General features: G+C 38.7%; 1 protein-coding gene across 1 annotated transcript in view; it reads left to right on the top strand.

Moving 5' to 3' along the window:
* Positions 1–2,221: 2,221 nt before the first annotated feature.
* LOC144617350 (uncharacterized) overlaps positions 2,222–21,243 on the top strand; it is an 80,296-nt gene continuing 61,274 nt past the window's right edge. Inside the window, exon 1 of the mRNA XM_078452617.1 lies at positions 2,222–2,284. Within this exon, the coding sequence (XP_078308743.1) occupies positions 2,222–2,284 (63 nt within the window). The remainder of the gene's footprint in view (positions 2,285–21,243) is intronic.

Genomic DNA, 21,243 nt, shown 5'->3' with positions numbered 1-21,243 from the left:
TCACCTGTTTATATATTTGTATATAATCAGTGTTATATATTTTTATTAAATTTATGGATTATCTCATTGAAATTTGTTTTATTACTAAATATTTTTTTGATCTGTACAATTTTGAAAAAGTAAACGAACATATACCAATATGATTATATAGTTTAAAGTTTATTTACATTTCTAATAAGTGTGTGTCTTACAGTTTTAATTGCTATACTGTTTACCACACGTACATTTCAGGATAATTTTAATTTCACCAAATGTATCTAGGGGTATATTGGACAATGTTTAACAACTGGCTCAGGGGGAGGGGAGCCCTGATGTGTATCATTTGCCAGTTTCCATGGTGTAAATAATCACACCATGGCCAATTTAAACATGATGTTACAGAACATGGGTTGGGAATAAATACTAACAACAGGCTCTTGTAAGCCAGTACCAGCCAACTCCTGAACATTGAGGATTTTACTTTTTTCATCACTTCCTTTTTTTTTTAATTTTAGAGAGAGAGAGAGGGAGAAAGGGAGAGAGAGAGAGAGAGACAGCGTGAGCAGGGAAGAGGGGCAGCGGGAGAGAGAGAGAGAGAGAGAGAGAGAGAGAGAATATTTTAAGCAGGCTCCATGCTGACCCCGCCCCCCCCCCCCCAATCCAGGGCTCCACCCCATGACCCTGGAATCATGACCTGAGCCCAAATCAAGTCAGACGCTCAACCAAGTGAGCCACCCAGGTGCCCCTTATCATTTTCTTCTTTATCCTGTTGGTGTTTAAGCTTTATGTTCCATCTTATCTAATATCGTTACTTCTTCATTATTTTGGTTTACATTCACTTTAGATGTCTTTGCCTATTTATTTCCAATCTATATAAATAAGTTTTTAGTAATTTTCTATGATTTTAAAATTATTTGTGTGTGATTTGTTTTGGAGTGATAAACTTTGTACTTGTTTTTTAATCCAATCTGATACTGAGCAGGAGAATTTAGTCCATTCATATATAGCACAACATCATTTTTTGTATATTATAGGAAAGGGTAAATATTGCTAAACTTCATAGTCAAAGAATTAGACATAGGGAAACACACTTTATGAATATCCAAGTAAAGACAGACAACATCCTCTATTGAAATAAACATGTTTTTATGATCTTGATAAGCAACTATTGCAATATATTTTCTACTTCTGTTTTGTATATTCCTTGCACATTCAAGTAGATAATAGGTAGATAGATAGATAATAGATGAACCTCACTTTGAACTGAGAGTCATGATTTTGTATTATAGTTTTCAGTATACTAGACTAGGTTAGGTTTCATTTGTATTTTCTATCACCTCTCCCTTTTCAAAAAAATATAGTGATATCTTAGATGTTAAAAAATAGTGAGAGCAGAATAGAGAGGAAAAGATAACACTGTGAATAAAATGCTGAGGTGTATTTAGCATATTTAATAACGGAGCCAGTTTGCTGTTTGCAGGGTCGCTATTAAGTAGACTGATTTGCTGTCACCCCAACTCAAAGGCTCCGCCTCCAAATAAGACATTTTGCGAGGACGACTGAAACCAGAGCTGGCTCTGGTGAGTGGAACGCAATCCATGCATAAGCACATAAGTGTGCCATCTGTTTCTGCTACAGGGCACAAGGCAGGCCTGGGGTGAAGGTTCCTCAATGACTGCTGGGCAGCTGCAAACAACACAGTCAAGGAACAGCAACTGTCTCAGACCATGGCCCTCTCGCAGTATCCTCAAGGTCTGGAAGTGCCTGTCCAACAGAACACACAAAAGACTCTTTCCTCAGCTGGTGATGGACTACTGAAATCCTGGCTCTGCTACAGATGTTTCCTAATGGCTTTGTCATCTAAAACAGTCCCACCTTGCATTTATAGAATGGACAACCGTCCTTACAAATCAGTGTCTTCAATGAAGCATGCTGTGATTTTCTTTACCTCTAAACCTGCTGTGATTTCCATGCTTCTAGAAACGGAAGCGTCCTCAGAGAGGCAGGCACTGCACAGTGCCTTGGCACTTATCAGCTCAGGCCTCTCAGAGCTTTCCAAGAGAGTTTCATTTGTCAGCTAAGACTAATAAAATCCGACTCTTCTCTCTTGTGTCCCTGTTTAATGCCTTCCTGTATAATTCTCTAACGTAGATTCTAGCCACTGGCCGATAAGGCAATTCCTCCCGCTTTTATGATTTCCTGCTTATATTGCTGCCTTTTTTCTCATTCTTTGAAAAACAACATGAACAATGATGCTTTTATCTCCAACTACATACAAAAAGCAAGAATAAAGAAAAGGAAAGAGGTTTGTTCTGCAAAGCTTTAGCTGAGAGGAGCCGCCCAGTTTGTGGCTTCTCATTTTCCCCAAAGGCCCCTTTTAAAAGCCTCAAGCAGCCTCTTGAACTCCTGTCCACCATGCAACACTAGAAATTTCTATACATATTTTTCTGACCCTACGTCATGACCGTGTTATTTATTTTCACTCCAGGAAGGAGTAACATTAGCAACTTTTGGGTAGAAATGTTGGAAGCTTAAGGTAGTCTAAGTTGTCTCTTAAGTTTATGTCTCTTGCTCTGATTTCTGCACTAAACTCCAAAGTTAGACAGGCTAACTTAACTTTCTAATAGGAATCTGTCTTAACGTGGGCAAAACAGAATACCTATCCCCCCAATCTGTTCTTAATTTCCCCATCTGGGTAAATGGCAACACCACTTTTACCTCAAGCCAGAAACCCAGGAGTAATCCTCATCTATCTCTATCCTTCCCTTCCCTTGTCCAAACCATCAGCAAGATTCTGAAAGCTGGAAGGCAAAGGGGTGTTTTGAATATCTGTCTGCTTTTTGGCATCACCTCTGCTACTGGACCTCTACTCTGAGAGCTGTCAAAATCTTTTGCCAGCACTAGAGAAATGGACTCTAGCCTTCCTGCTACCCTTCTTGCCCATTTGCATATGATCCTCCTTGAAGCAGATAGAGAGGTCCTTCTAAAAATGTAAATCAGTTCACATCATTCTGCCAAGAACTCTTCTGTGGTTTCCCACTGCACTTCAAATACAGCCCATCTCATTTCCAGATCTGTCAGGAACTGGCCTCCACCTGCCTTTCTGACCTCATCTCATACCACTCACTCTCTGGCTCATTACTATTTAACCTCACTGGGTATGTGTTTTTTTGAAGATGACAAGCTACTCCTTGGGACCTTTATTCCTCTACCTAGAAGGCTGCCCTTCCCATACAAGTTCATGTGGCTGCTTCCTGCATACCATCCACATGCCAGTAAATATTGTTTTCAGAAAAGCCTTCCGTAGTTGACTGATTTAATGCAGGGTCTGCTATTCTCCATTGCATCATCCAGATTTATTTTCTTCATAGCACTGATCGCAATGAGAAATCATCTTGTTCATTTATTTGTGAGGCAGTTTATTTTTTCAGTCCTTTCTTTTGAGTGAGAGCACCACTGTATAAGAATGGTTCAAATGAACCACCTATGCAAGTATAAAATTTTTAGTAGCTACAGGAAAAAAAGCAAAACATATCTGTTTAACGTTATATTTTACTTAACCGAATACAACCCAATGCAACCCGAACTCGGTTAGCCTAATACAACCCAAATGTTAGCATTCCAACATATAATCAATATTAAAAATTATTAGTGGGACATTTTACATTCTACTCTTTCATACAAAGTCTTTGAAATCTATTGTGAACATTCCGTTTCTAGAACATTTCTATTAGGACTATTTCAAGGGCTCAATAGCCGAACGTGACTGGTGGTGACTGTACTGGAAAGCTCAGCTCTAGAATATAAGCTCTGTGTGAGCGGGGAACATGCCCGTTGTGTTAATTGCCAGACTCCTTGTATTGACAAAAAATAATTGTTCCTGACACATAGTACGCACTCAAGAAATATTTCACGGGTGAGAGAATTGCTAAAAGAGTTCTGAGATCTCAGTGGACTTCTTCAATAAAGATTGAAGATGTAATTTTAATGTCTAATTTCAGGTTTAAAGTGTTTTAAATAAATCAATTATTTCTACTGACCTAAAAGAAAAAAGGACTGATTCAAGAATGTAAGTAGAGATTTGTGGGATTTTTTTTTTCTTTTGTAGTCTACATTTTCTCTATGTTGTTTCTTAGCTCTCCCTTGGCACCTACTAAAGCCTTAAATGAAATGCCCTTTCTCAGCTCATCTCTCTAGAATATTCTACTAATGCTTCACATCTCAGCTTAAATTCTCACTACAAGTATTCCCAAGGCATCCCTGAACACACCTTTATTTGGGATCTCACTATACTTTGGATAGTGCTCTGATACAACATTAAACTTCTTAAAAGAGAAGTGTACTACTTTGTCTTGATTTCTGTGACAAGACTTCTGGTCCGACTCCTGGGTTCATAACAGTAACACTTTAGACCACTCCATGGGAAGACAATTAATTTTCCTAATGGGCCTTATGGAAAAAGTCTGATACACACTGATACATGTATGTTAATTGGGTGTAACTGATGGGTACCAACTTCCCTGAAATCAGAGGGAAAAGACATGTGATTGGCTTCTCACAGATCTCCACAAGTGACGCATTGGTTAGAAAATGGCAAAAAGACAAAACAATCAGACAAGGATCAAAATATAACCTTTGCTGCTGATAAATTTGGATTGGATATTGTGAGCAAATGGTTAAAATCAACTCTGGGCTGACCTAGCCTGCCTGGGAGAATCATCTCAGAGTCTGCCTTCCCAGAGTGCTCTTTTTTGCCTGGAAATGACAGAGTGAAAATAAATGTGGGAGGCTATATCTTCCTTGTCTGCTAATGGCACAGTACCTGGGCAGAGGAACTGTAGGTGGCATGGAGGACTGGGTTTCTGTACGTGGAACAGTTTCTCAAAGTTACAGAGAAACAGAGAACAGAGCTTCCATGTGTTAAAGTGATCCCTGTGCACCTAGCTCTCGTCCATGGCAGCCATACATGCTCTATGAGGAAGCAAAAGAAGCTGTGTACTTGGGTGGGTGCAGTACCCTCAAACGATATGAAGATGATTTACCTGATCTATCTCCAATCCTGTATCTTTTTATGAAGCTAAGCAAATATAGTACTAAGTGAAAATCCACTGTGATTTGTGAGTTTGACAACCTGAACCTGTAATAGTCACTATATCAGGGCAGAGACCAGCAGCCAGATCCAGGCTTTCGAATACTTGCTTTCAAGTGTTAGTCCTGAGACACAGCAGTTAGAGGGGGCTGCTTGCAGAAGGCACTTACTCATTTGTTGTACAATAAAACAAAGCTTCCCTCTCACACATCTGAAAGCCAGGAGAGTGAGGACAAAGAGAACAAACCTGTGCTCAGGGCTTGGACCGTTGGGGGCGGAGGGGGGGGGCGGTCATGAGAGTGAGAAATGAGAACACAGAGAACAAGATCACATGTGCCCTTGGTTTATAATGTACAACTTTACCCAACTGGAAGACTTGAACCAATGAATGTTAAATCCTTGTCATTTTACCAAACTGATAAGGCAATTTTTTCCCAAGAAGTAGTTGTGACTCAGGGGTGGAAACAATTTGTGTTTCCCTGATAGAAATATACAAGAAATAAAACAAAACACTGCTAACATTTTGCAAACACATCTCTTTCCAGCAGCCAGCTCACTCCTTAAAGTCCAGGCCTTTGCTTCCCCACGTGCCCACAGCTATTGGCCAATTGCCAAGGACTCAAGGAATAATGTCACTGAATAAATGAACAAAAAATTAATAACTATCCTAAATCCTCAACTTACACACTATACCAATAATTTTTTTTTTTAAAGTTTTAGACTTCACCAAAGTTTACAGTAGGGAGCCATGCAAAAACTATGTGTAATATGAGATTTATATTGCTTCATTCCTCTGAAGACCTCCAAGCTGTGTACATGAAAAACATTCATGTGAAATTAATCTCATTCATGTTCTTACTGATCTGTAAAGTCAGAAACACACTCAGTATTGAAAAACTGAACATTCTGAAAAACTACAAAGTACCAAGAGGCTCTTTCAATTCTTATAATTTCACACAAACACCAAATGCTTTGGGAATCATAAAGACCAGTTTCTTAAAGGCACTTAAGATGGAAGTAAATTCTTTTTTTTTTTTTTTTTTTTTAACGTTTTTTATTTATTTTTGGGACAGAGAGAGACAGAGCATGAACGGGGGAGGGGCAGAGAGAGAGGGAGACACAGAATCGGAAACAGGCTCCAGGCTCTGAGCCATCAGCCCAGAGCCTGACGCGGGGCTCGAACTCACAGACCGCGAGATCGTGAGATCGTGACCTGGCTGAAGTCGGTCGCTTAACCGACTGCGCCACCCAGGCGCCCCAAGATGGAAGTAAATTCTAACCAAGGGAGTAGAGGCTTGGAAAATGGAAAATGGATAGAAAAGCCTGCTTTTTTAAACAGAAAAAGGAAAATAACCACAAGAGGAAAAACTACTGTCAAATTAGTGGCAAATACAAATAGACAATAGAGAAATTATTTGATTAACTTGACTGTTAGGACATCTAAGAGCTTTTCCTGACATGACACTTAGAAAAATACCATTTAACAGGTATTGTTTATAGGAATATCAAAGATAGCAAGGAAGAAGATTGATGGAGATGAGCTTAAACAAACTATTCAACAGAAATTCTGAACAATCCTGAAGTTATTAGGAGGGCTAAAGGAACTCCTGTGAGTGGTCATGGGCTTGGGTTAACTATATGATATGCATAGGTTTGGTGGGTTATTAGATAGGTATAGACTTACTAACAGGGTAAAGATGTAGGCTTGAATAAGGGCTGCAGTAAATTTGAGAATTGTTAGTAAGACAAGAATAATGAAAGTAATGAGGGCAATAGATGATGCCCTCATTAATGAGGGCAATAGATGATGCTTATTAGGGCTAGAGTAGCTTCCCCAAGTAAGTGAATTAACAGGTGACCTGCAGTGATTTTAGGTGTGAGGCGTATGGCGTGAGCTATTGGATGAAAAGGCTAATGGTTTCAATGACTAAAAGTATAGGCATTAAGGGAAGAAGTGTTCCCTGAGGTAGGAAGTGGGCTAAGGATGCTTTTGTCCTGTATCGGAACCCGGTGACCATGGTGCCAGCTCAGAGGGGAATGGCTGTTCCCAGGTTTATTGATAATTGAGTGGTAGGTGTGAATGAGTGTGGTAATAGGCCTAATAAATTTGTTGAGCTGATGAATAGGATTAAGGATATTAATATTAGGGCTCAGTTTTGTCCTTCTTGGTTGTGGATGGCTAGTATTCATTTTGATGTCAGGTGAACTAATCATTGCTGTAATGAAATCAGATGGTTGTTGATTAGTCGATTAGGTGAGGGAAATAGAATGCTTGGGAATACAACAATTAGGATAACACAAGGTAGTCCGATTTTTGTTAGGGTGATGAGAGAAGCGAATAGATTTTTGTCCATTTTTTTTTTTTTTTCTCAGGGGTTAGGTTGTTTAGTGTTACTGCTGATTTGGGTTCTGGGTTTCATGGGTATGAATGTTTTAAAATTTTTAGCTGGAATAGTTTCAGAAAAAACTAGGATGTTACTTAATCCAAGCTTTTTGGGATATGGTTAAGTCCCCATTCAGGTTTAAGATAAATTACCTGATTGGAACTTTGAACTTATGGTCAGATAAAACGTTTTGATAGCCTCTGTGCTTGAACTGATCTTTAGCCTTTTTTTCAAAAAAAAGGTCAGTTTCTACTGAGACAAGCCCAAGACACACTAGGTAAAAAGGTAAGGTGAGGTAAGCAACAGTAGTTAAGACTGGTCGCATATTCACCTGACTGAAAGCTAGACACCTGTCCCGTAAAAAAGATGAGGAATGGGTCAACAAATAGGGTAACTTACTGGCCATATTTTCCCAATGCATTCAATTACTCAGTTTTTGGTAAGAAAGACTTCCTAAGAATGATTTCAGGATCTTTGAAGAAGTACTCTGTTGCAGCAGACTGAAAGTGTTAAAATTATAGCATCATTAAACCATGCCTTTATCTAATCACCTGACACTCAAATTAATCTTTAGTATTCCTAAATTGCACTTTGAAGTTAAACTGCACAGCATATTGCTGATTAATTTAGCCATCCAATATTTGTTTTACCCATTTCACAACTCCTTCTGACCCTTACTCATTTTTAGTGCCCAGAAAAAATGCTAGTTTAGAAACAGAAAATACTCATTAGGGAAATAAGACACAGAAAGAACACCAGGGACAGAAGTGAAGGCAGGTCAGGGTTTGGTCTCATTCTAGGAGGTGGCAGGTACTTCTGAAGGGGCATTACAGAATTGAAGGGCAGCTGAATGGCCAAATAACTCAGTCTGAATTTGATCATCACAAGACGTTTAAATAATGTGGCTGAAAAATAATATCATAAAAGCTCACTCTAAATTGTACATATTAAAAATACATTAAAATAAAAATTAGGCTCTTGGAATTATCTCTGCCATTTCCACTTGTATTAGGAGAGTTAATTGAGGTCTTAATGTATCTGTTAACTTATTACTTTCAAATAATGTTTATAGAGATTAGAGGAAACTACATACTTTATGGAAAACCTAAATGCTTGAGGGTTGGCAGAAGTAAAAAAAATGGAAAGGAGGGGGGAAAGGAACAAAGGAAATACAAAAACAATATGAGGCCAAATTAAAAAGAGAAAATATGGTGAGTAGCATTTTGAAGATCTAAAACACTTTCAAAATCTAAAAGAAAAGAGAGGGGGAAAAAAGAATCTAGAAATAGAGCAGAATGGAGCAGAAAAATACTAGCATGAAAATATAAATCTAAAACCAAAACTTCCAGTAAAAGAAAATATTTTATTTCTATTTTTTATAAAGATCTAATAATCTAGGGAACAGTAAGACTCTAAAGATAATTAAAAGGAAACAGGATGTGTAAAAGAGATCTTTCGGTAATGCTTTTGGAGTGTATTTTAATAAGTGGACTCTTATTTTAATAAGAGTGGACTTATTTTAATAAGGTGGACTCTTATTTTAATGATGCATTCATGCCTCAAAGGAGTTGGGGATCCTCTTGAAGATTTCTCTACAGAGTCCGCCGTACTTGGTTCTTTCATTTGGGACTGATTGCTACCCCTGGTCATCAAGCTGGAGGAGTTCAGCTGGGCAGGCATTGGCAAACCTCAGCAAGATGAGGTTAGCTTAACCCCAAACTACATCCTATTATGTAACATAAATAAGGAATCCACAAAACAGAACCCTATGAAGGCTGCATCCCATGAAACCAAGTAGATAAATTACTAAGTAACACACGTATAGTAAGAAGCAAGCTATATTTATATAAGGATTGGCCAATGGGCTTCATTTCAAGTGCAAGCTCTGATTCATTCAATGTGATCTGTCTGCAACACTCTGAGAAAGATTACAAGGACTAGTCTCAGAGCACAGGCAAAAAAAAATACTAGAATAAATGTATTTATAATGTGGGAGTAGTAGGAATTATAGCATTTGACACATATTTGTCACTACTGATTTAAAGAGTATCTACAGAGATTTTCTTGTGTTGTTCATGTAGTGGCCGGCCCTAAAGCAAATGGAGAAGAGATTAAGCATACAGTCACAGGAACACATTAAACACACAAATATATGCACATATACATAGACACTATATATGACACACACAGACATAAATAATTGTAACAAGGGGTGAAGGCTACAGGAACAGGAAAAATTTGACTTTGAGAATGGTATGTATTAGAATGTGTAATTGGCTAAAAAATCAGGTTCTTTAGTGAACAGTTAATTACTGGTAGATTTTATTTTTCTACATTAAAGGAATAACTTGGGGAAAATTCATTTTTATATATACCTAACTGTGTAAATTACATAACATTTAAACAATTATGTGGATTCTTTCCTCACTCTCTTCAAGATTAATTATCTCTGAAGCCAGCTTGGTGGGTGCAGGGCTAGTGGCCTCTGGTGACATCACGGCTGTTTTTCCCACATTCTAGAAGTACCATCTTTCAATTTGTCAGGGATCCCACAAAGAAAGGAAAGTAACTTTCTTTGTAGGAATTCTTGAGGTTCTGGTTAACCACAAAAACTAATGGCTTTATTATGAAGCACATTTCATTGAAAAAGAATCCAAAACCATCCGTTATACATATGAACATTTGGTCAGGGCCTATGTTCAAAGCCCTTTACAAAATTGCTATTATAATATAATTCTACAACTGTCCCTTAATTGCTCAATTTTTCCCTATTCTATTTAAGTAGTTTTCTTTTTTTTTTTTTTTAATTTTTTTTTAATTTATTTTTGAGACAGAGAGAGACAGAGCATGAACGGGGGAGGGGCAGAGAGAGAGGAAGACACAGAATCGGAAGCAGGCTCCAGGCTCTGAGCCATCAGCCCAGAGCCGGACGCGGGGCTCGAACTCACGGACCGCGAGATCGTGAGATCGCGAGATCGCAACCTGAGCTGAAGTCGGATGCTCAAACGACTGAGCCACCCAGGCGCCCCTATTTAAGTAGTTTTCAAAGTTATTTTCATTTCCCTTACTAATTAAATAGAAATAGCACAAAAGAGGCCACTAGTAAACCTGGCGTCACACACGTCTAATGGACATATATTCAACTAAAGTTCATCTTCTCTTTTTAAAATACCGTGGAAAGACATCTTGCTTTTGAAATTTGAAAAACTCCATTAGATGGGGCGCCTGGGTGGCTCAGGCGGTTAAGCGACCGACTTCAGCTCAGGTCATGATCTCGCGCTACGTGAGTTCAAGCCCCGCGTCGGGCTCTGGGCTGACAGCTCGGAGCCTGGAGCCTGTTTCAGATTCTGTGTCTCCCTCTCTCTCTCTGACCCTCCCCCATTCATGCTCTGTCTCTCTCTGTCTCAAAAATAAATAAATATTAAAATTAAAAAAAAAGAAAAAAAGAAAAACTCCATTAGGGCTTGTTTCTTTTCAAAATCTTGACGTCAGATGAAAACTCTATATATCCATATCTATGTCTATATATCTGAAATGTTCAGGATCACACTGTTACTGAGGGTTCATCCTTACTAGTTACCCGATAAGTATCTGTTTACAAGTAGAGCCAGCTTTAGCCAAGACATCAGTATAAGACGCAGGATGGGGTTCATTCATATGAGCAAGAAGTGCCTAAAAGAGAACTGACAGATATTCTCTACATTTGGATTCAAATGACAGGGTGAAAGATAGCATCTTCTCATCTGTAACTGGACCCAAAAAGACCATAGTAGGGGGAGGCTTTTCTACTGGTTCCAGCACACTGTTAGCCACCCTACCTTATGGCAGTAACTGCTAAGGGCAGGACATGATTCATATCTTTTGAGCTTTCTGTAGCTTCAGTATTTGTACACCCAAAACAAAGAAACATAAGACGTAGAAAATGAAAGTTTGAGAAGCTTAAGTTTAGATTTTCAGAATCAGTAATTTCTAGGAAGTCCAGGAATCAAGCCTGGAAAAACAAATATATTCATTCCAACCTGATCTGTCTTACCACCATCATGCAATAAAGCAATGTCTGCAACCTTTAAATAAATATGTATGCCTCCCATATGAGACATTTGGGGGTAAAACTGAGAGGTAAAAATTATTTACAATTAGCTATCATTGTTATCACTATCATTACCATCATCATTGTCTTCAGAGAGCATTTACCAAACATCTGCACATTTCATTAAGAGCCAGCTGCTGCCCTTTGGGCATTAACATTTTAGAATACTCCACACTGACAACTAAAGAATATAGAAAGAACTGAAAAACATCAAATATATTGGCTCAGAAAGGTAAAGAACATATTTGTATTTCATGAATAAGACAGAGCCGTGATCATTGCCTATTCTGATGGGTTCAGATTGCAGATAAACAGTTTTACTTTTTCTAACTATAAATTTTTAAAAATCTCTCAGTAATCCTTCGAACTGAAACTGTATTCAAATGTCATTTTAATGGTTAAGAAACCATCCTTGTAATACTGTTTAATTAGGGCACACAAAGCAAGAAGCTGTAAAAGTACTAAAAAGGGCTTCTCTTTGGGGACAGCACTGGTATGACTAGAAGCCTCAGCATAATAATACTGCTTTATAACTGGCTTAAAGAAGGAGAATTAGTTTCTGAAATGGAATAAGAAAAGGTCAGAAACAAAAATAATCTATTTTTCTTGAGAGATTGTTTTAGATGTAGCATTTTATTTGAAAACTATTGTTTCCTGCCAAGAACACCCCAGAACAGAAAAACAGCACTTTTTAGATTTGAGGGAGGAAAACTCACAGGATCAATAAAATGTGAAAGTAAGTAAGTGCAGAGAGAATGGTCAAGATGAGGGCAGACTGGTTGTCCCAGCGATCATCAAAGCTAGGAAAATGAGATGAACAATATCACTGTCTTCCAGGCTTTGTGGCCAAGGCAAAGATTTTCTGAAAAAATTGGTTACTTTTAATAATGATAACACACCAACAATAGTTGCTTGTATTAAATGTTTCATGCACCAGGCTCCGTGCCCAGGGTTTTACATGCATTATCTCATGTAATCACAGCACCAACCTGTAGCAATATGATAAATATTACAATGCCCCCATTAAGAATGGGAAAATTGAGGCTTCAAGATATCATGCAGCTTGACCTTAGTCATATCCTAAGTGTTAGAGCCCAAAATTGAACTCACCTTTGTCTGACCCTAAAGCTCTTAGATCTGCTTTACATATTGCCTTCTCAAGGTTCCACTTTCTCTGAACCATCTACTGTCTTAAAATAAAAGTGAAATCTTAAGAAGCGGTGCCAGAAGAAAGCACAGGTTGCCTCGTAGGCCAGAGCAAGGGAAGAGAGAACCCAGTAGAGCTGATGCAAAGTAGATCAGATAAAAAGAAGGGCCTTGACTGTGTTAACCTAAGTCAGCACAGGAAAAAGTATGACTGAGAAAAACCAAAGATGGACGAAAAACAGAAACATAGGCACAGAAAAATAACAACTGCAGCCATTCATAGAGAAAAGACATATCAACCTGAATTCCAACTCAAGTAAACACTAGGGTAGCTCAGAGTGATGACAGCCGATTCTAGAGATTGTACTGCTAGAAAAGATCCCTGGTCTGGCAGACGAAAGTATGGGATCCAAAGATCAAACAACATGAACAATTTGCAGGCCAAAGCCTGAGGTCAGCTTGGCCATCCATGGCTACCGCACAAACAGAAATTCCTGGGGTGCCTGGGTGGCTCAGCTGGTTCAGCATCCAACTTCGGCTCAGGTCATGATCTCACGGTTCATGGGTTTGAGCTCCACGTCGGGCTCTGTGCTGACAGATCAGAGCCTGGAGCCTGCTTCAGATTCTGTGTCTCCTTCACTCTCTGTCCCTCCCCAGCTCATGCTTTCTCTCCCTCTCTCTCCCTCCCTCCCTCTCTCTCTCTCTCAAAACTAAATAAAACATTTATTATTTTTTTTGAAAAAAAAAGAGAAATTCATGAACCTTTGTAGACTCAAAGGAATATGTTTCAGTGCCTTGGCAAGGATTACTTATGCTGGAATCTGCCAGGCTTCCAACTACTGACATAATTGCCCCGGGGTCCCACATGGAAACTCACCCACAATGTATGATCCTTAGAAAGATGTTGAGATCATGGAGAAAAGAAATTAGAATGAGTTATGATTAAAATGCTTTTTTTTAGATTATTTATTTTTTGAGAGAGAGAGAGAGAGAGAGAGAGAGAGACAGAGAGAGCTGGGGAGGGGCAGAGAAAGAGGGAGAGAGAATCCCAAGCAGGGATTAGCTCTGTTAGCATAGAGGTCAAAGCAGGGCTTGAACTCACTAACTGTGAGATCATTACCTGAGCTGAAATCAAGAGTCAGATGCTTAACTGGCTGAGCCACTCAGGTGTCCCCCATAAGTTTACATACCGTCTACAGCAGCAATGGTCATTCCTTTCCTAGTCAAGAATCCCCATTTCTTCTACAGAATATGTATAGACTATATATGTAGGAGATAAATTTATTTATATGTAATTAATGAGTTTTTCAACAACAACAACAACAACAACAACAATTCCTAAAATTGGTGTACTGCAAAAACAGACTTGAAATATTGAAAACCTAAACATTCATGTAAAGATGGTTTCTTGCCTCAGTTTTGATGTTTGGTAATTTGTATTTATGTAAATACAAATCTGACTAAGTATATCTGACTAGAATACCAACATATAGAACAGAGAAAAACAGGTCCCTTTTGACTAAAGCAGAGGTGAGAGTCTGAAGGAAAGTAAAGATGAGGTTAATCTGATGGAGAGGTCAATGCAGGTCTTGACAAGTAGTAGAATCTTAGGGAGAAGTGGCATAGTTAAATTGGAAAACAGAAGTGACAGCTGGAGAGTGGGATGTGTGAACCAGTGATTCTGGAAGTGGAGTTCTGTATTATGATAGTTGAAGCAAGGCTAAGAGTGTGCAGGCCACTGTGGAGAGGAAAAGGTACTCTGTGCAAAGGGCTCAGGAAACCAAGTGGTTCAGGCAACAAACAGGGTGTCCATTAGAGTGAATGAATTTGGAAAAAGAGACCAACTAATGTGGAAGATTCTGGAAAGGCAGTCAATGACAGCACAAGAGAATGGACAGTCAGCTTAGCATCAACTCCAAGGAAGAGAGGGAAGAATAATGTCCAAATGACAATGGAGGAGAAGGAGGACTCCCACTTAGTCTCCTCACCCTGAAGCGAGGAGGGCATGAAAGAGTAATAGCAGTTACCACAGAGATGTGGAGAGGGACAGGCAGTTTTAGTTAAGCCAAATTTCAAATAGGTTTCAAGTGTCAAAGAACGAAGTTCAGAGAGAATTTTCTGAGAAGCCATTGGGGACATAGGGAGAAGATGACTCATTTTAAAGAATAATTTTTCTCTGGAATTACTGAACAGTGACAGTGTTTCTGTTTCAGGCACTGTCCAGTGTCAATTTGTATTTCTTTCATTTTTTTAAGTTCATTTATTTTGAGAGAGAGAGAGAGAGAGAGAGAGAGAGAGAATCCCAAGCAAGCTCCATGTTGTGAGCGCAGAGCCCAATGGGGTTCAGTCTCACAAATCGTGAAATCATGACCTGAGCCGAAATCGAGAATTGGACACATAACCAACTGAGCCACGCAGGTGCCCCTAGTATCAATTTAACAAGCAGTTCACACTCCATTGTTGAGAAGTCTTGGCCCACACAGCCAGGGTGGTGGGGATTGTGGTGGTGATGGTGGAGGCAGTGGTGGTGACGTGTGTGTGTGTGTGTGTGTGTGTGTTAGGCAGGGTTGTAGGAGAGGAGGTCAGAAGTGGTCTTCTGGAAAAATCACTTAGAAGGATTAGAAAAATTACTGTGCCCAAGCCTTACATACAGATATTGAATACTATATAGAATAAGTCTATGCAATCTGATTATCTCTTTTATGTGTCAACTGATATGCCATGTCAATAATTTAAGTCAAAAGAGACAGATAACAGAACTCTAACAGAGCAGATCTGAAATAACTTTATGTCAGTTCTTAACTGACAAGAAACCAGCAAGTATTTATAATTGCGGGAGAATAATCAATAGTTGGTCATGACAAAGTTCTGTATCAACATAATCTGGAGACTATTCTATAGAATTAAGTGTTTGTAACACCAAGTTCATTTCTCTCAAATAATCAAATACACATTCAAACTCCCTTTTTGTATCAACAAATACACCTTGCTCTGCATAAACAAATCTACATAATACCAAAAGAACCCAAAGAACAAAACTCCACCACAAATACCAAAAATATGACAACTTTACTGTCTATTGTGCTCATCTTGACTTATTATCAACAGACAATACTATGTTCCCTGCCTCCACTTACCATCTTACTTTCCTAAAGTGAGAGGCCTTGTAGCAAGGGAGCATGTCCTTGCTGCTTACTACGAAGAAATATCAACAGCTGGACAGTATTGACATTTTTACATACATAAATTGATGACAATAGATTGTACCAGAATAACCACATTAGTGAAAGTTTAAAAATGAGATCATATACACAGAACTATTGGGAATGGAATGATTACATTTTAATTTGACATCTGATCATGCAAAGTTGTAAATGGAATTCAGAGGCCGTGTGGACTATGGAGGAAGATCAATGCACCAACCTGTGAAACATCATCCTTTGTAATCTCCAAATACAAAGGCTAAACATTCATTTGTCATGCTTCATGCTCTCTGATCACACTTTTTAAGCAAAGAAATTGTTGACTGGGCATTGTTCCCCAGTAAAGCCTGTGAAAATCAAATACATTTGTGAAGTGTAAATAAAATTTCATAGGTTAACAGTTACTAATAATAGCTTGTAATTGATGAACAGCCTGCTAGGTAAATAGGTAGCTTTGAAATTTCAGAAGTGATGGGGTTCTCCTCATAAATAGTCTAAAGGAGGTAGTCCTTTAGGAGAAATTTTTTGTACTTTGACCATCCACTATCTCATAACTCTCTTTCAATTGTCCCTTTCCACTTCCCAATTACAACATGCTTTCAGAAAAGGATTTAACATTTCTAATACACAACCAGATGGTCCTCGCATTTTAAATGGCACAACGAGCCTTGTACCAAGAAATAATGTAATGCAATTTAGTTCAAAGAAGTGGTACTGTTTTAGGGGATGAGGTCTTTGGATCCATACTGGCTTAGGTTTGAGTTTTTGCTGGGCTAGTTCCTGGTTGTATGTTCTTGAGAAATAACTTAACTTTCTGATGTTTAATTTCCTTACCTGTAAAATAAGCGTAATCATTTCCAGGACAACACTAACTTATGTGAGGACTCTGCATCTTATAAAAAGGTCTCCCCTCTGGGTAGATGCATCCCCTGAGATACTTGGATTAACAAGAGGAGTGCCTTGGATTTGAGCCCCACTCTCCCCTTCAGCTACATGCATTGTTTCAGTGCACAAACAGCACTATATACATGATAGTTACCTAACTGGGCTGTTAAGAAGAATATAGGAAATGGTGTGTGTAGACATGACTTACCATAGGGTCCCAGGCATTATAATTTTTTCAAAGCTATTTTCTTATATTCCTCCGAGCTTACATTTGATTATTGCTTGCATATATATGAACACATGCACACACACACACTCATTGAATAAATTGAATAAATAATAAGTTTATATTAATACTTTTTAATGTTTAACTTTTAAACTTTTATTTCTGAGAGAGAGATAGCATGTGAACAAGCAGGGGAGAGGAACAGAGGGAGAGAGACAGACAGACAGAGGGAGACACAGAGAGAGAGAGAAGAGAGAATCGTAAGCAGGGTCTACACTCAGTGTGGAGCCTGACACAGGACTCAGTCCCATGACCCTGAGATCATGACCTGAGCTGAAATCAAGAGTAGGATGCTCAACCAGCTAAGCCACCCAGGTGCCCTTTTAAATTTATATTAATAATTAATTAGTAAATGATAATACTTTCACTTGAAATATTGAAACTCTGTGGGGCAAGTTATTTCCAACTTAAATCATCAGAAAAATCTTGCATGTATGTGATGTATATAAGACCAGAGAATACAGACATAGTATTGCCTAGTATGCTTAAGAATAAACTTGGTAGAAAATTTCACGAGTAACAAATAGTGTAGTGACTTATCTGTCACTCTGTGTGTATGAACAGAAGGAAAAACAATAAATTAAAGTTATGAATGTAACAGGCCAGATCCCTATCCCAGGACTTGTCTGTCTGTCCTAGCTATGCTTACAATGTAATAATCTTGCTAGAATGAATTGGTGTATCATTTTCTCCATTATGAAGACTAGTTCAGTCTGAGGCCACAATGTGGCATAATTTCTTTTCTTTTTTTTTTTAATGTTTATTTATTTCTGAGAAAGAGAGACAGACAGAGTGTGAGTGGGGGAGGGGTGGAGAGAGAGGGAGACACAGAATCCAAAGCATGCTCCAGGCTCGGAGCTATCAGCACAGAGCCTGACATGGGGTTTGAACTCATGTACCTGAGACCATGACCTGAGCGGAAGTCAGATGCTTAACCGACTGAGTCACCCACGCACCCATATAATAGTTTTCGTGGAGAAAAGTGAAACATTCAATATTCCTCAGAGTGCTATGGGGGTACAAAGTGGTCTTCCAGGTAAAAGACAATACCTGCCTTATTCTTGATTCATTTTCCCTGGATTTCGTGCAGATTTGGCAACGAATAGTGCTGGTATTAGAGAGAGAGAGGGTGGGAGGGAGAGAGAGGAGATTCTGAAGAGAAAACCCACTTGGATTCTTTGTAGCATGTGCTCTTATGCTTGGAAAAGTATAGCTTCCTAGGAGAATATGAACACCCTTATTTCACAGTGTACTACAAAGGAGAAAATGAAATAACTTTAGCTACCTGCTAAGAATATAAACACAAGCACACTCACACATACACAACTATAATTAGTTCAGTGAAATGGAAACCTTAGGATTTCAAGGTAAAATTAACCACATTTAGGAAAGTCAAGATTGTTACAATGCCAGGAACTTCGAACCAGCTGAAAACAATCCCAAGACTAATTTAAGGTGACAGGCATTCCTATAACTGGTATCCTACTGAACTCTGAGAGAGAATTTTTCCATATTATTCTCTCAGGGCTTCACAGGATGAGAACCAAGACCTGTACATCATTTTTCTTCCTCCCAACAAACTCCTCGAAACCGCTATCAATATTCTCACAATGTGATACCCTATGCCATCTAAATCAGATGTATAAATAAAGTGTTTTTAATGACAAGAAAAAATATCAGGTTGAGAAATGATGACACTTCATATAATATCATTGGAATCCAGATCCCATTTACATGTGGTAATTGGGAATGTATTGCCCCAGTGGGCTTGGCTCTGTCAGTATTCTACCAACCAAAGCACCAGCTGACTCCCAGAGTCGGGAGAGAAAACCTTGGTAGAATTAACCTTGCAGAGGGGAACGATGTCACCATACACTCTCCTCAGCTCAACTCATGGAAAGAAAACATATTTCAGATAAGAAGGATTGTGGGAGAGGAATGTTCCTCTAAACTATATTTGTACTATTGTTTCCGCTAGTCATTTGTTTGGATAATTGGCTTTTCTGAATTTAAACACTGGAATCACAATGAATGACCCTTTGTTGAAAGCTTTAGCAAATGCATTAGTTACATTTAAATTGCAAACTCTGTTCCACTTTTCCAAGCTTGATAATGCCTTCCTCAGTCATGGATCTGAAATTGGGCCCCATTCACTTCTCAGAGCTATTTTTCTATCTTCAGCATCTCACCTGGGACTGCACAGATTTTTTACTTTATGCCCATCTCTGTTCCAAATGGCTATGGCAAAAGACACAAGAACAAATAGTGTTGTGTGTATGTAGAGAAGGTCACCTGGTCTAAAGATCTCCTCCGGTGCTGGCGAGTTCTCTAGAAGCCAATTAGCTCAGCAGGCAATGGCTAACCTGTTTACCACAAAATGTTCCATCTGGTGCTGCACTGAAGCATACTTTTATTTATTTATTTTTTTAACAACTGAAGCATTTCTTTTTTAACTAAAATTTCAGAAAACTATGTAACTAACACTCTCCATAGGATAAGGAGTCTGGATCTTTGAATAATTTTTAGTAATACGGAAGACATGTAGAAAGAAGTTTATTTAGTCATTCCCTGACACTGTAAGTCACGTGCTTGCAAATTTTCATTTGTCCCACAGCGCCCTATAATCCTGGAAATGAAAAGAGATTCTCTCTCATTGCAAAGGAGACAAACCTCATGCTTTTTAACTTAACACAAAGAGTTCCTCAGTCCACTCGGTTTTAAATGTATATAGTTCATCAGCTACTTTAACCAGGCAACCACAGCAGGGGTTTAAATGTTACCAAAATCAATTCTTCTCCTTCCCCTGTTCTGGGCTGTTCTTGCCCATCACTGTCTTCTGAGGAGCTGTCTCCCCAACAGGAAAGGCAGTCTTGGCAGCAAGAACACTCTGCAGCAATGCCATGGGGGCATAGGGCTTGTGACTGCCTAGCTCAGGGTGTGGTCACAGAGACAAGTTGCTGATCACTTACATAAAGGTCAATAGCAATTAGCTGCAGGAGTCTGTTTAGGAGCCTTGTGGTTATGCACTTGTGTTCAGAGTAAAAACTCCTCAATTAGAAATCTGTTCTGCCACAAACTACGTGGTGAGCTAATTCTAGAAAGAAATCTAGAAAGAAAAATAAGGAGGAAAACATTATCCATCACCTAAGGCTGCTACTGAGTTGAAATTCAGTTGTATCTGCAAAGTTAGAGCCCTTCCCACCTCTGCCACTTTGTATTGTGTGATAGTGCCCAGGTCACCAAACATCTCTGCCTTGGACTCCTCACCTATAAAATATATATAAATATATAAATAAAAATATAAATATGCGTATATAAAATCAAAGGGAAGAGTGAATAATATAATACCTCTTGGGTTTGCCGTGATGATTGAGTATATACAAATGCTTAAAACAGTGCCTTGCACATAGTCAAATATAAGTGTTAGCCATTGCTATCATCATCACCATAATTATAACAATCTTCATTGGCATTCTTATAACTGCTTTATTATTTATGTGACTGTGTTCTAAATGACAGCTCTTATTTCTAATATTACTGTTTTCCTAGCTTATCTGTATCTCCTAATTTTCCTATAATGAATATGTATTTCTTTGGAGTGAGGAAAAAATAGAAGTTATAATTAGAAAATAATGGTTTAAATTATTTTGGTACTAAGAAATACATACAAGAGGTATAAGAAATAATCTCTTCTCTCAAGGATGTGAATACGTAGATGGAGGGTCAGAGCATATTGTAACCAAACGAAGAGGCAGAGTGTAAACAAGGGAATTGGTTTTAAGTCTTACCCCTGCCTCTTACTTGCACTGCATCTGCGTTGAAATCACATTCACTATTTTGCCACAGTCCCACCACTTGAGACAGAGAAACAGAGAGAGACAGACACACCCAAAACAGGGTTGACTTAGTAGATTTGTTAAATGTTGTGTATTAACATGGGGGAAACACTGGAGAGATCCATGGTAAAATTCCCATTGCATATCCTGCTGTCTCTGCAGTTCCTCTCCCATCCATCTTCCCCTTACACAGACTCTCAAAGACTCTTCTGCCCTCTGTAGTCTCTATTATTAATTCTCTTCCACTCACAAGGCATTCCAAGAAGCAAACAGGAATGTCCTCTCTGTTGGGCACATATTCTTGAGAAGGTCGGGCAGATGTTACAAATAAAGACTCCTTTAACT

The sequence above is a fragment of the Panthera onca genome, chromosome A1, assembly GCF_046562875.1.
Source record: "Panthera onca isolate mPanOnc1 chromosome A1, mPanOnc1 haplotype 2, whole genome shotgun sequence".
NCBI classification, from domain to species: Eukaryota; Metazoa; Chordata; class Mammalia; order Carnivora; family Felidae; genus Panthera; species Panthera onca.
This window is presented reverse-complemented; position numbering and strand designations above follow the sequence as displayed.